Source organism: Numenius arquata, chromosome 9 (assembly GCF_964106895.1).
Source record: "Numenius arquata chromosome 9, bNumArq3.hap1.1, whole genome shotgun sequence".
NCBI lineage: Eukaryota > Metazoa > Chordata > Aves > Charadriiformes > Scolopacidae > Numenius > Numenius arquata.
This window is the reverse complement of record NC_133584.1, coordinates 50,079,549-50,092,321: the sequence shown is the minus strand read 5'-3', so window position 1 is coordinate 50,092,321 and position 12,773 is coordinate 50,079,549. Positions and strand designations below refer to the sequence as shown.

Here is a 12,773-nt window from a genome sequence, read left to right as displayed (position 1 = left end):
TGGAGCCAGGTGGCATTGGGTCTAACAGACACGTGGGAAGTTTCTGGGAGCTTCTCACAAAAACAACCCCTGTATCCCCCCCACTACCAAAACCTTGCCGCACAAACTCAATACAGGAACTAACTCCAGTTCACTCTACTGCATCTCTCTCTTTTTGGCATGGCAAATGACTCTCTCCCTCAGGCAGAATGTAATTCCTCAGCCATGGACTTTCAGTGATTGCTGAGCTACTACTTTATCTTTATTTCCATGTAGATTTTTAACATGCTAAGAGAAAACGCTTGTATGTGAAAGGTGTTCTCTAGTTCTGTGACTTGTGCAGCCTTTGCAGACTGGGTTTTCCCTTTTTGGCCTCTGTTCTATGGATTATTACAGTGTAGCTGTTGGAATTCAATAAAGCTTTATGAACCTTCTGTGTGGCCCTGGGGACTAGATCTCATACCCTTACGTGGGGGACTTAACTAATTCTCTTTCACAGGAATTAAATATCCTAAATTCATGAGGGAAAGGGAAAAGAGGAGGATCCTGGGCTGTGTTCCATTTCATTTAGAAATAAATAAAATCCAACATTTCTTAGCAGCAAGACTTGTACCATCATGATTATAATAATTTGGACTATTTCCTCCTGATAAGGGAAATGTCTATGCCAAGGGTGAGAATTACAAATGGAGGGAATTAGAGAAATGCTCCATGTGAGGCAGAGCAAGAATTAATTTCTTTCCACAAGGAGAAAAGCAAACCTGGTGGATCCTTGGCAATCTGAATCCCAGGCAGGCATCAAACCTGCCTATGTCTCCTACTCGTACACCTCAGTCACTTTTTCCCCCTCCCGTGCATGTGCAAGGAGACATCTCCTGAAAGGGGGACAGCTCTGCCAGTACCAAAAAGTTAATCAGGGTGATAGTACAATGTATTCTAGTAACCTAAACTCATCTTGGACATGAGCTTTGGTCCTATTGCAGCACAGGGAGTGATTTAGGACAGACCAAGGCCTGTTTCCTAAAGTCAGCTTAGATGCAGCCATGTCATGCTGGAGGTCAAAATATTTAAAGGTAAGGTAGCAACCACTGGCCTTCTGGGTCTAGAGAGTGTGCACAGGTAACGTCTAGTTCACTGTCAGAGAAGCTGTAAAGTGTCATTTTGAAACTCAAAGTTTTGCCTTTATGGTTACTTAGAGCTGTTGCTCCACCTTGGACTCACAGGGAGACAGAGAGATCTACAGGCACCTACAAGCTATAGCCCAAGTGTGTTCAGGGCCTTCAGCTACCGCTGTCTCTGGGGGTGGTGGGAAATGCTGACCCTGAGCCACTTCTCACAGGGTACCTCATACTGGGCAGCTCTTTCTGCATACAGTGTTATTTAGCTTTGACTAGGAGCAGCAGCCTTCTGAAACTATTAGCTATTAGTGTGTTCATTTGTACATGGGGAAATTGAGGCAGAAATGCTGAATGACCAGCCATGGTCATAGATCAACTAGCAATAAAAGTGGATCCTTCCAATTCCTTGTTCCTCTGATTAAACCATGACCCTATATGCTTCCTTAGCTAAAGAGCTAAAAAACATAGTAATTACCTCTAGTTTCAGGTGTGAAAGATTTAAGGAACAAGGTTAAAGGTTTTCCCAATTTACTAAACCAGTATACTTGTGAATTATGATGGTCTTTAATCAACATCACAACGACAGGATGATGTACAGGATGATCTTCCTGTGCACCTGTAGTGGTTTGCCAGTGCCAGTAAGCAGGTACCCCTTTACAACAACAACAAGTCTTTGAAAAAAGACTCTGAATCAACCTTGGTTGTGGTTTGGTGCAAGATCCCATGGGCAACATGCAGTTTCACTCCCTTGAACATTACGAGAACCAAATCCAAAACATAATCCAGCCTGACCTTGTCTTTGAGGCTCTTTATCTGCTTAAATCTGGACCAGTGGCAGAAATTTGTACTGAGGAACACTGTGCTGACATTAGCACTGCCGTCTCATATGTGACTAAAATTTTTCTCTCGTTTGACAATTTCATAGGGCTTTAAAAAATGATTCTACTTACATTCTTTCTGAAACTCTAAACTTTGTGAGAAATCTAACATGGGTTAAAACAAAACAGAAGCATATGGGGTATGCTTAAATGTGGTTACATCTTGAGTGACTGTGTTACCTGCAGAAATTTAAGTGTAGCTGCTTTTTTGAGACACTGATGGATTTCACGCTGATTGCTCCAGTATGCTCGTACCATGTGAGAAGAGCATTGAGTCAGCTTAGGCTGAACCTTGGAGAAAAAAAAAACGTATAAGACAACTGTATTTCCTTCCAAACAAACAGAAAGAGGGAAAGAAAAAAAGAGAAGGATACAATAAAGCTTTAGCTTTGCGGTGCTCGGCTACAGGATGTATCCACAACGCTAATCCGGCTGCCCCCCACAGGCATGCTGATCTCTCCATCCTGGTGAGACAAGCCTGCTGCCTCCTGGCTGCTGCTCTCTCTGGGTCTTGTATCACTCCGAGGAGAAAAGGTTAATCTCACTTAACTAGCTCCACACAACTCAGCCCTGGGTTTTACTCCTCTCTTGTGCTGGCCTCAGCACAGCCAAGTCTTACGAATCCGTCTGCAATGAGACTTGCAAAGGAACCCATATTTTCTGGTGGTGTGGTGAGACCTGTGGGATACTTAATGAGAGTCAAAGTAATTACGGATTAAGACTATGTCCTCATTGGTTTGATTTTTGGAGGGCTTCATGTGTGTGGTTTAGAGGACTGTCACTAGCTGTAGGAAACAGCTGACTTGACAGCTTTTAATAAGGAAGCATTATGTTTACTAGAGCCCTCCTAAGTTTCGGTACAACTTGAGGATAAAACTTTGCATCTTTCTGGTACCTGGAAAGAAGAGAAGGAAGATAACCCAGCCTAAACTTATTTGTTCTAGAAATTTGATGCAAAAATGTCTTCAAAAATTTATCAGGCATTGAAGCAAAGGGCTTTTTTACATTAAACATAGAAATATTATATGTTTCTGTATATATTAATAAAGAAGACAGGATTTAACAATTCATCTACACAAAATGTCAGTTTGCTCATATTTCATTTCCAATATTTAGCAGTCTTTTTTAGATTTTACTTATCTATCAGTCAGATATATAATACAAGATACAGACTATGGCACTGATATTTATTTGTTTAGAAGCAAAGGTGTTCTCACTATTACTTAGTTTTTTGATTTTTAGGTACAGTGGAAACATGGATAAATAGACAATACTTGTACTAACTATACATGTTCTTCCTTATCCTAATATTTAAAGTGCCTACAAATCAATACACTTAGTATTCCTATAGTGTTGTCATTCACTTTTTCAAAATTCAGTTTACAACCTACGGATTTACTATTGTCCTTATTAAACAGGAGATCAGTTAGAATAGTGATATGTAAATCCTAGGAAGACCAGTTGGTTTTGGTTTTTCTTTTCACTTTTGTATCAGACTAGTTTAATATTTCTCAGAAACTTATTATAAAAAAAAAAAAATACATAAAAAAGCAAAAAACAAGACTTCTGTCTCAGGAACCTGCAGCTCAGGTTTTCAGGCAATCCTACATCACCTTCCAGCATCGCGTCCTTTGTACAACAGCAGCCCTCGCTCTCCCTCCCTTGCTCCGTCCTCCTCTCACGCCCCGTGCCACCGTACTCTGGCGAGGAAGAAATTTTGCTGGTTTGTTTTTTGTTTGTAAAGACCCTGAGCGTGCCGGGGCGGGTGCTCCAGGTGGGCTCTATGCCCGCTTGACGCTGTTGAGGAGCTCCGTCAGTTCGCTGATGTACTTGATGGTGTACTTCAGGGTTTGTATTTTGGTGAGGGGCTGTCCCCTCTGGCTGTAGACGGGGGGCAGGTAGTTGCGCAGCGTGTGGAGCGCGTCGGCCAGGGTCCTCATCCGCAGCTTCTCCCTCTCGCTGGCCTTCCTCCTGCGCTGGGCGGACATCCGCACCTTGGTGCCCTTGGGCAGCCGAGCCTGCCCGGGGCTGGGTAGGTAGGCGGGGGGGAAGTCCACCAGGCTGTAGCCCACCAGGCTGTAGCCCACCAGGCTGCCGCCGCCCCCGCTGCCGTAGGAGGTCTCCGCCGCCGCCGAGCAAGGGGACGAGGAGTATGATTCGAAGGAGGGCGTCGGGGATAAGCTGTGGGGAGACGAGACGGGGTGCAGCTCAAAAGTCCCAGCAGTGCTTTTCCAGTCCCAGGACGATAAGCAGATGGAGTGCTCCGACCCCAAAGCGTCTTCCATGTTTATCAACGTCTCGTGCAATTTGTCCATGCTGGAGGAGCGCTCGGGAGAAGCAATGCCTTCTGCCCGCCAGCAAAGGCTGGAGCCGCCGGCTGCCGGGACCTTTTTATGATGGAGGGGGGAAAGTGACAGAGTGGGAACATGGGTTTGGCAAGAGGAGTTCAAAGGAGCGCCACAAGTGCTAAGATGGAAAATGAACTCCTGATGTGCTAGTTTCTTCTCAGTGATAATTATCAACCTTCAGCTAAAAAGCCTTTAAGCTAACAGGCAACAGCGAGAAAGGAGGAAAAAAAGATTATCTTCTTGCAACTAAACCAATTAAGGCTGCGCATCTACGTGTAACGTTGCGCTGGGGGGATAAGTGGTGAGAGAGGAAAAAGAAAATTAACTGTTTTACAAAACAATTCACAGATGTAGAATTTAAACATAGCGACCACTAACACAAACCCTGAATTTAAGCCCATCAAGCCCCGAGTTCTGTGTAACTGAAGGCGATGGCACTACAGCAGCGATGATTTGATCTGTGCTGACTGCTGCTGAAGGAGTCTCTCATTATCTGCATCTTGGTTGTGAAAGTCAAAGATGGTTTGTTTGGATTTGTGTGCATTATGGCTCTGTGGATTTCTCTTCTCATGAGATTGCAGCTTCTCTCTGGATCTCTTTGGTTTTCAACAGGAGAAAGGAGGAAAGAAGAGTCATGCATTCCCTGTAGTCTGCAGATTCATTTGCTATTTTAAATAGCTGGGAAATCAAAAAAAAAAAGGAAATCTGTAACTGTAAACAAAGTCCCATTTAAAAAAAAAAAAATGTGAAAATGTAATTAAAAAAAAATCTAGGAAACAATGAAGAGCATGTAAACTTTGGGCCCAGAAAAATCTCTTGTGTGAAAATTTAATTCAAAGCAATATACAGATTAGCTGTGTGTAAGAGAAGACTAGAAGCTACTTCTATAAAATTTTCTACCTCTAGGAATTCATTTGTCTGCCAAAAAAAACCTTTTCCAGCCCTAATTCAATGCAACAGTGAAGTTATATGTTAGGCAGCTCAAGTGAAAACATATATCCTATACATTAATAGCATTAATAATGAGCACTTTTCATCTCTAGGCTTCGGAACAGCTTACGGTGATGATTAATGATCTCTATTACTCTGGAGAAATGGATAAGCACAGGCAAGGAGTAACTTGCCCAAAATCACACAGCAAATCATTAGGGGAGCCAGGAAAACTGTCCAGAACTACTGAGCTCTGCAGCTCTACTGAGTAGCTCGGCTGCCAGCCATGACTTTGTATCAGCCCATAATGGAAGCAAAATATAGTATGTAATGAAAAGAAGGGGAGAAAGAGCGCCAACCTGGAGGAAAAAGAAAAGTAGGATTTATTTTAGAGATTCCTTCTGTGTGCACCATAATCCACTCTGAAAAAAAGAGGGTAAACACCTCTGAATGACAAATAGCTGAAGCAAGTTGAAGCTTTCTGGAATACATAATTTCTTTTTGATTATGAAATCCTCACTACAGTCACTCAAAAAAAACCCCCTAAACCCACAATCCAATACTCCTCACAGTCATTAGGAAGGCTCTTGTGAATTTTCATGAGTTTGGGATCAAAATGTTGGGAAGCAGCTTGTGGGAAACTTACTGATTGTATGCTGAGATGAATAAGAAAGAACCAAAAATATGAAGGATTTTCACATGTCAGCCTGGGCTGGCACAGTTTGACCATGATGATGTCTACCCCAAGCAGAAACGTGCGGCGCAGCTCCCCAGAGTCAGGATTGCTTTGGGGTTTATGGCTGCCCAATCATATCCTGAGCTCTGATTTACTCTTTCTTTAAGGAAAATGAGCTGAAACAGTCCTAAGAATCAGAAATACTTGCTTTAAATTAAAATTAAGACAAGATGAAAGACAGGGATTTTCTGTGACTTCAGTGAACTGAATGAGTTTCATTGAGCACCAAGACAATGGTCACAAGGCCACAAGTTAGACACAATGTCTAATTTAGTATAAATAGGAACTCGGTTTTGTCCCAGTTAAAATATCTTTTCCACTCTTTCTCTTTTTTGCCTCCCTGTATTTGTGTTTATAGTGCCTTTTCCATTTGCCATGTCCCTTGCTCTTATTTTGTGTTTTCCCCTTTTTTGGTAAACACAACAATTGAAAGTGTACAAATGGACAAAAATCAGGAGGTGGAAGAGGAAGAACTTGTGTGTGCCAAGAAAAAGGAGGCTGCAAATATATTTATGTGTGTGTATATATATATAAATATTTTTAAAATACACATATTGAGCATATATATACAAGCTGTTCTGCTCAGCAGTTTTGATTTTGGAATCAAATGTTAATTAAATGCAATCAACATTAGAAGCAAAGATTTCAAGTCACTTGTTTGCTGACTATAAACAATACATGTTGCCAGTTGATTTATACCCCTAATCTATGGGTAAATCATAGAAAGCAGATACCAAGGGGGAAAAGGTGTTGTGCATGTCCAAGGTGCCATTGCTGTAAACACAGCCAGATTTCATCTCTGCATTCTTATAAAAAGGGATTGGGATGAGATTAGGCAGGGAAGACGAATGCAAATTATAGCAATAGCTATATTTTTTTATATATATCTTGTATCTTTACTGCAACCAAGGCAGGATATTAGAGTATGTGGACAACTGCTCTGGTTGCGTGAAGAAATCACTGGATCTTATAAACTTATGCTCTTATAAACTGTTACACAGACAAGAAAATTTTACAGACTTTTCTATATTAGTAAATAATAAAGGGCTAATGCTCATACTTGAAAGCTGCCTTGCAGCTGTACATCCTATCTTATTACCATCGTGCACCCTGGTGTTATTTTAGCTGGGACCCACCTAGTTATGACCCAGGCTTTGCCTGACTGTGGCTCAGGGGAGGCCACCGAGGGGATAGGGGTGATAAGGGTTTACCCATACGAAAGCAAGCTTTGGTGTAACGTGTCTTCAGAGCCAGAGAAGGGGCTGTGGCCCTCTTTGCTCTACTGGCATAGACACAGCCAGAGGTTCAACTTTAAAAAACAGTCACCCATTTCTACCCACAGCCCCCAGGTTCCCAAATGCACTCGTATGAAGTATGCCTCAGTTATGGCCAAATAGGGAGGCTATGCAAGGTCTCTCCATGATCCCTGTGTGATCCACAGCCCGTGTAAGTCAATAGAGTCTCATGGTATTTAGCTGGTTTTTGATAGCACTGTCTTACTATGTTCCAAACCACAAGTATGAGAATCCTCAGTTAGGAAACTATCTCACGAAGTAGGGACAATTATAACAGGCAAAAATTACTGGAAGTGGTAGAACAGTGCAGTTTGCAGTGTTGTTTAATAACAGGGCCTTAAAAAGTACCATACAGAGGAAGGCATGGCTACGGGCTGGTGAATTTTTCTGTACCTTATGACTGTTTGATACTCTCTCACTAAAGAGCTAAGAAAGTCTAGTATTTCAGGTGTCATCTTCCTAGAAAGTAAATTCATGCCAAAAAAAAACCAAACAAACAGTGTTTGCATTCTTTATTTTATTCTACCTCTCACAAATTTTAGGAATTCCCTTTTTGTCTGTCAGTAATGTCAAAACATTGAAGGGTAGTGAGATATGAGGCTAACAACAATGAAATATGAACTGACACTTAAAAAATGATAAGACATTTTCTGCTTGACTGATAGTTTTGATTTTCATTTCAGTAATGTATTCTGCAATATAAAGGCTAACATCTCAATCTTCATCTCCTTTAAAATGAAAGGTTCCCTGCTCATATTTCTGAATTCATTATGGAAAGGAGGAGAAGCTTGGATGCATGGAAGAAGCAAAAATTTTTCCATTTAAAAAGAAAGACATGGAATAGAAAATTTATAGAGCTTCCATATGTGCCTGATTCAGATTTTAAATTTAAAATAAGTTGTCTAGATAATTACTGTCATTCACGAGTATGGTAAATAAATACATTTTTTGTGTACAGTTATTTAAGGACTCATCCACCTTTTATTTTTTTCCCCTATATTAGAGTATATTTCCACCAAGCTGTGAGTTTGGTAGGAGAAACAGACTTGTAACAATAAGTAAAAAGTCATATTGGATGGGAAGAATGCAGGCTGAAACTGAGTAAACATGGATAAATGTGTTTCAACAACACTAATCCCATAACAGTCAGCCTCCTTCACAATTAGCACAGAAGTCTAGTCTTATTTTATTGACAAAAAGCAGATCATACTAATATCCTTGTAGAGCACTTAGGTGATAAAGCCTCATCTTGCAGTTTGTACGATGAAAAAATATCTATCTATCTATCATCTCCCAAAAGCTTTTAAAGTCGCTTCATCTCTTCTTTAACAAGAGGTTTCCTAAGTATTAGCTGCTACGCCGCCCACTCACTGCGGAGGTGGCTGTTACCGTCCCGATTTAGAGGCGCGGACAAGGAGTCAATCGCCCGTATATAAAACGTGGGGCGAGCAGCTGCGGGTCTCACTGACTTCAGCAGACGCAGCAGGTGTTCAACACTTCCGAAATACAGTGTTGAACACCTCAGTTTACACCCAAGCCAGCAATAAAAGAAAGAAAGGATCCACCACATTTGTCATCCAGAGTCACATTAGCCGCTAGACGATGCTTCTCTCCTTTTTAAGGCTTTGCCTCAATTTGGATAGATGCAGTTTTTTTTAAATAAGATGACTTTGCAGCTCTTTTTCTACATATGGAAGATGGTTTAATCTGGGTCCAACCTCAGCTGAAATAAATAAGACTTCTAGATAAGCAAGCTGGTCAACTAATACGGACATTTTTCTTTTTTTTTTTTTTCCTTTTTTGAGGTCAATATGCCAAAGAATAGGGATGAATAGTCAGCTACAATCCCTAGAGGGAAAGAAGGCAATAAGAGAACCAGGACTGATCCTGAGTCTTGCCCTGTGAAAGGCAGCCCACCACCTTTACTATAATCAATGAAAACCACGTGTAAATTTGATTTATAATTGTTATTACCACCTTTAGCCAAACGAACCTGTGGCTAGCATAAGAGAAAATGTTGTTATTCACTTGTAGTAAGACCAGAAATAGGTCAGTTTTAGCACTGTTAAAAAATCCTGCCATAAATGTTTAAAAACTTTAATGTTCTCAAGGCCGCAACTCCAAAATGCCAACCTAAGAGCCTGCTTATGGAGAAGAAACAGTCAAGTGAGTGTCATTGATTTCACTGGGGCTTTACATAGTGACAAGCATCTCTCTGGCATTGCCCTGGCAGGATCAGGCCATATCTATTTGCTTTACATCCTCAAATGTAAGTATTTGATCCTCCAAATAGTGGCGGTCTTCATCGACTGACAAGTGACATCAGCTCCGCAATTCATTTAGAACATCTGATCTCCAAGCAACTGGCTGCCCAGATGAAAAGGCCTACGTGTGGAATTTACACCTACCCACCTTTTAAGTTGGGAGTTTATTACCTAGTGGTTTTCAGCTGATATTTAGGAATGTCTTTTTAATACCCCTGTTAACAGAAGTTGAAAGGAGGTTCCACTATGTGGTTGGTCTTTAATGTCTACTGGCTTCTTCAGCCAGAAGGAAAGGGCAAACCTGGGGGAGGAATAGGAGACTAACAAGGTTTATTTTGCTCAGAAAATGAAAAGTAACAGATATTATCAAAATAATAGAAGCTGGTTCAGTAGGAGAACTCCATTATCGTTTACTGCAGCTTCATTGTATCAGCTTTCTCATTTGGTTTCAAAAAATTTTGTCTGCTGTAATGATGTATTTCATTTTTTCATGGGAAAGGTGGAAGATTACCTGTTGCAAATATTTTGAGATCATAAGCTCCTTTTTTACCCAAAAGCATATGTCCAAATGTAATAAATGATAAAGTATAATATAGTTTATCTCCGTGTTTCTTTTACTCTCCCCATGAACAGCTTGATGATTGCCTTTGCCGTCATCAAAGTGTGATAGTGGTTTCACAGGGCTTTTTAAAAAAAACAGGATAGCACCTAAGGGTCCCAGAGGAAGTTCAAGGTTTGTACTCTTGCTTTCCTGCTATTACAATGGGCTTTCGCACCCTCTGCTCTAAATGGTTCATTTTGCAGCTGGATGAATTTTCCAAGACTAGGTAAATCTTACAAGAAATTCCAATAGCCAGGAAAATTGCATTAAAAGCTCAGTTGTGACCATTTCTCGTTGAGCTGCACAGCTGAAGCTGGGTGTTTGTGAAAGGATCTGTGATTGTATTTCAGCTCAGGCTGTTCCTTTTCATCCACTGAACCCTCCTCATCAGTATCTGCTCATTCCTTCCTCCCCCGTATCCTAGCACTGATGTGCAGAATTGCTGCGTGCTGCTAAGAGAAACCATGTTTCATCCCGGTGCTAAATGAAGTTATGCTCTGGGCACAGCCTGCAATTCAGTTTAATAATTATAAAATGAATCGATAGTCCGGGTAAGAGACAACATACAAGTGTTAGATTACAAATTTTATTTAGCTCTTACATAGTTCACATTCTGAAATAAAGTGCTCTGTGCCTGTTCAAGCCACCTTTCACAAGCAAATGGTTAACCCACACGTGAGGACCATTGATTTTAAACTGCAGTCATAAATTTCTTAGCAAGTTGCTAAATCTTAATTTTCATCTCATATTCAGTCCCACAAAAAACAAGTCTGTCTTTCAGTCGGCTGATGAACACAAATGACATGTTAAGTTTGGGGTAGGTTTGTTTTTTTTTTTTTTGCATTTGCTCTGAATGCTTTCATGAATTTTGCCTAATAAATTAAACTCAGTGTTACAACAGTCCCATTAATCCCTTTGGGTAAAATCATTCCTATTTTTCAATAGGTAAACTTTGCACGTACAGCAGAGGGAAGTGGTTAATATATCGGAGAGCAGAGCTGCCATTCAGAGAGACCTGGACATGCTGGAGAAAATGATCCAGGAGCAGCCTTGGGAGGTGCAAGGAAAGCAGATACAAACTCCTGTGCTGGGTGAGAGCCCCCCTCACAGCAGCACAGCTCAGGATGACTGGCCAGGAGGCAGCAGAGAAGAAGACCTGGGGAACCTGGTGGGTTGACAAACTGGAGAAAGTCCAGTGTAGGGTGACCAAGCTGGCCAGGGGACTGGCGAGCACAGCGCATGGGGAGAGGCCCAGGGAGCTGGGTCTGTACAGCCTGGGGGTGAGAAGACTCAGGGGAGACCTTAGAACTACCTGATGGGAGAGTGAAAAGAAGAGTGACTACACTCTTCGCAGAAGTTCACAGTGGAAGAAAGACAACAAACACATCACGTTCTAAGTCTTGCAAGCCTTTGACCTTTCAATGATGCATTATAGGTTTCCTGCTGTACTTCTGGTGATAGAAGACACTGACATTTTCCCTGCCTGATTAGATTTTTGGACAGTTGTGCTTCGGTGTCAAGGGCATGGTGGGAAGGTCTCTGTTCTCCACCATTGAAGATCCTGCTCCCTTTCTTTGCCTCATGATTGACTTTTATTTTCCACCTCTTCTCATTTTTTCTACTTTGAGCTTGCCCCATCTATGACTAAACATTATTTCTTTTCCTCTTTTCACTGTCTTTTCCTTTCTCTCTTTTATTTTTTTTCAAAAGGTTTCATCTATTTGATTTTCAGTCTCTCTCATTCTTATTGGTGCTTCTCAGCCCTGACAGTAGAACATGATGCCTATTTGGCATCCCCTACCCGTATAAATCATACATCTCTGTTTACCTGCTCAGTTGCATGGATAAAGTTAATGTTAGAAGAGGGAAACTATTATCCACTTGAAACAGGCTTTACAGGAAGTCCAAAGCACATGTTATCAAATAAATAGTTACAGTCATTATAGTTACAGTATATAGTTATACATAGGGGCTCACTTAAGGTTGTAAAGTTGCAAGAAGTCATTTACTTCAGGACGCTTGTTTAGAAAATTCTTATATATTTTAATTTCCATTTTTGAAACACATGAAAGAGCAAAAAACCTAAACTCCTATCAGGAAAACTTATGTATGAGCCAGTAAATTGAGCTTATAAATCTATTAGGTCAAACGAAGAGACAGCGAAATAAAGAGAAGGTAAAATGTAGAACTGGTGGGAAGAAGGGACTACTAATCAAACTCTTAGCTTGCCTTTACGCTGAGAGCCCATTTAACTCTATGCTGCTGGCCATCCCGTCACTCTGATGAGACACAGACATCTGGTTTGCACCCAGCCTAAGTTCCTGCTTACTTAATGGTAATTGGGATGTGTAAAATCAGTGCATGCATGAATAAGCAGGTAGATCTTACAACAGCAGGTATGCAAATCCTGAGGGCAGCTGGTCCTGGGTAAAATTCTGCTCTCTTAGGGTCCAGTTTTCTGCAAACCAGGGAGAAAAGTCGAATCAGGTCACAAATGAGCTGTTCTCAGCTCTGCTACTGACCTGCATGATCACAGAGACCCCCATCTTCTGCTCCTGCTCCCCTACATCTCTCCTTGCCTTAGATACAGACTGTGTCAGGGGAGGGATTACCTCTCTGCAGAG

General features: G+C 41.3%; 1 protein-coding gene across 1 annotated transcript; it reads right to left on the bottom strand.

The window, feature by feature from the left end:
• Positions 1-3,756: 3,756 nt before the first annotated feature.
• MSGN1 (mesogenin 1) lies at positions 3,757-4,290 on the bottom strand. The gene has a single exon (XM_074153901.1). The coding sequence runs from the start codon at positions 4,288-4,290 to the stop codon at positions 3,757-3,759; it is 534 nt and encodes a 177-aa protein (XP_074010002.1).
• Positions 4,291-12,773: the final 8,483 nt, after the last annotated feature.